This window comes from Cucurbita maxima, unplaced genomic scaffold (genome assembly GCF_002738345.1).
Source record: "Cucurbita maxima cultivar Rimu unplaced genomic scaffold, Cmax_1.0 Cma_Scf00005, whole genome shotgun sequence".
Classification (NCBI taxonomy): Eukaryota; Viridiplantae; Streptophyta; class Magnoliopsida; order Cucurbitales; family Cucurbitaceae; genus Cucurbita; species Cucurbita maxima.
Genome location: NW_019272021.1, coordinates 2,751,274 through 2,754,020, shown reverse-complemented (window position 1 = coordinate 2,754,020; position 2,747 = coordinate 2,751,274). Strand labels below are relative to the sequence as shown.

General features: G+C 41.0%; 1 protein-coding gene across 2 annotated transcripts in view; it reads right to left on the bottom strand.

Moving 5' to 3' along the window:
* The window catches only part of LOC111479170, an 8,452-nt gene extending 5,705 nt beyond the window's left edge, over window positions 1-2,747 (bottom strand). For both annotated transcript variants that reach the window (XR_002717623.1, XM_023123694.1), the window contains exon 1: window positions 1,390-2,747. Coding sequence is in view for 1 of the 2 variants with exons in the window: in XM_023123694.1 (XP_022979462.1) it covers window positions 1,390-2,631 (1,242 nt within the window). In the remaining variant the exon portion in view is untranslated. The remainder of the gene's footprint in view (window positions 1-1,389) is intronic.

Genomic DNA, 2,747 nt, shown 5'->3' with positions numbered 1-2,747 from the left:
TTTTTTTTTTTTTTTTTTTTTTTTTTTTTTTTTTTTTTTTTTTTTTTTTTTTTTTTTTTTTTTTTTTTTTTTTTTTTTTTTTTTGTGATAAGAAATGGAGACTATATTGAAGAAAGAGGCCTTGCAAAAAAAGAGGAAAATGAGATATCCCCATAAGATCAAAGGGGTTTACAATAGAGGCCCAATTGATCATGATATGTATGCCGTCATAAATATGAAAAAAAAATAAAAAATTGAAAGACAACACCAAATGGGCGCAAACAGATACATTGAACCTCAAACTCTTCCAGACTCTCTCTTTGAAGACCCTATAATTTCTCTAGAACCAAATCCTCCAAAATGTAAACATAACATTAAACCACAAAACACAAGCTTGCGCTTGGGTTCCCGTAGACTAGCTGGAAAAGACCCCTGTTGTTTCTATTCGGAAAACTCAAATGAATGCCAAAGGGCTAAAATAATCTGGCCCAAATGTCTCGAGAGAAGGCACAATGGAGAAGGAGATGAACTTGATTTTCCAAACCTCCTTTACACACAACACACCAGCTAGGAGAAAAGAAGAGGCACAGGTTCGTTATTCAACTTCCCTTGAATGCACACCCAAAAAGAAGCTTTCACACCTTCGATAGCATCTGAACTTTCCAAATGATGTAAAACAAATTTGGGTCAAAAGGGAGTCAAAGGGGGCATGATTAATTGAGAGAGCTGGAACCAGGGAATCGACAAAAAATGTGACCACTATTATGGAGAGACCAGCCTTAAACCAGGTGATGAATGAAACATGATGGTTTTTTTTGGATAAGAAACATGATAGATAAGTAATCCACAATTACTCATAAAGGGATCGAATTTGTCCAGTAACTTGACTCATACGATTGTCATAAATTTTTGAATGGAAACATGCCCTCTGAAAAAACCAATAAACAACAGTATAAATCCATTGCCCTATACTAAAACAACATGAAACGAGGTAGGATCTAACTGACTTATCCTCGCATAGTCATAAAAAGCTCTCAAATTTGAGAATAAAATGGCTCAACTCATTCACTGATACATTGTATCCCCTGAGCGAAATATTTGAAGAACCCCCTGCTCGGTTTGATTCTTACAAAAAAGTAAAAACAATAACAATACTAGAGAAATTCCTGCTTCCTGCCTCAAGAAACGACAGCTCAACTTATCAGGCAAAGCATAAGAAGAACTATATCCACCATCGAACTGATATATCTCGACCAAAAATCTACATAACAAATATACTGCCGAGTAGAGTTTACATAACAAGATGGAGCAATATATGCACTGAAACCACAAAACGTGCAATATAATTCATCCCAGTATCCAGTTTACAAAAATGCAACATATTCAAATCATAGAAAGTTAATGACGTACCATTACTGGAAATCCCACTACAATTGCTCCGGCAGCACTAACTATCACAGCCAAAGCAGTGAACACCACCGTACTAAAAGCATCCGAAATCATACCCATAACGTAAGCACCTGCTCCACCTGCCCCTCCGAGCATTGTTATAGTAACAAGAAGGTAATTAAACGGCGGTGGCACCTGAATACATCGCCCAAAGGAGTGGAAAACAACTCTAATTTCCAAACAGACAACTACAACAACTAAAGCAACCGCGCCATTGACAACCCGAATACTGTGTATTTGATTGGCATTTTTAGAGACCCACCAAAGTGCACCCCTCGTCGACGCATACAGTTGAAAGACAAATGGAATGAAAAATAGAAGCAGCAAATCACAAATGGAAGCAGCGGAAGAAAAAACCACCGAATGATGAGATGCAATGTGGAAAAGCAGAGGGAGAAACAAAAGATTCAAGGTCTGAACGCAGCTCTCCAGAGGACCAAGTATCAAATTATCATCAGGGATCTCTCCACCATAAAACTTCGCTTCTTGCTTGTTCTTGAACGACGAAAGGCGAGGAATGGAATAAAGCCAGTAGAAGATACAATTGAAGATCATATAATAATAAGAAGCATTGAGCATGCCAACGGCCGAAATGGTCGCCCAAGTAAACAGAGCCGAAGCAGCAAACGGCACACAAGCAAACAAGAGGCGTTCGAGAGCAAGAACGATAGAGGGGTTTTCGATCTGAATCCACTTAAACTGAAGTGAGGCCCAGGCGCCAATCAAGAAATTGGTCTCGGCGCAAAGGAAAGCCGCGAGGATTGTGAGAGGAATAGAGTTAAAAGTGAGATTAAGAGAGGAGCTGAAGAAGAATGCAATCTGGGAAAAAATAAGAGAAAACCAAACACCAAAAAACGCACCAGGCTTGAAATTGAGAGAATCAAGGATATAAGAAATCATAAGGCCAAGAGTCAATGTCGCAATAACGGGGGTGCCACCAAGGTCCAGAAGGAAGAGAGCAGAGGGGACAAGCGCAATGGCAATTCGAGAGTTGTAGATGAAGGAAGAAGGGGTGAATCGAGAATTCTTGAAAGATCTGGAGGAAGAGGAAGCTGAAGAGGAAGAAGAAGAACCGTGACGATCGAAAACACTAGGGTTTTGGTCGTAGGGGCTGCCATTGCTGATGGAGGAGAAGGAAGGGGCGCTAGTAGAGGCGGAGATGTAAGGGCGATACGAGCGGGACTGAAGCTCCGGTGGTATCATTTTGACAGACGGTGGAGGAGGAGGAGGAGGAGGAGGAGGCGGAGGAGGAGCGTCGTGAGAGTTTGTGAGAGAGCCCCGAAGTGCGCGTCAGCGCCAACGGAAGACGGACGTAGCCT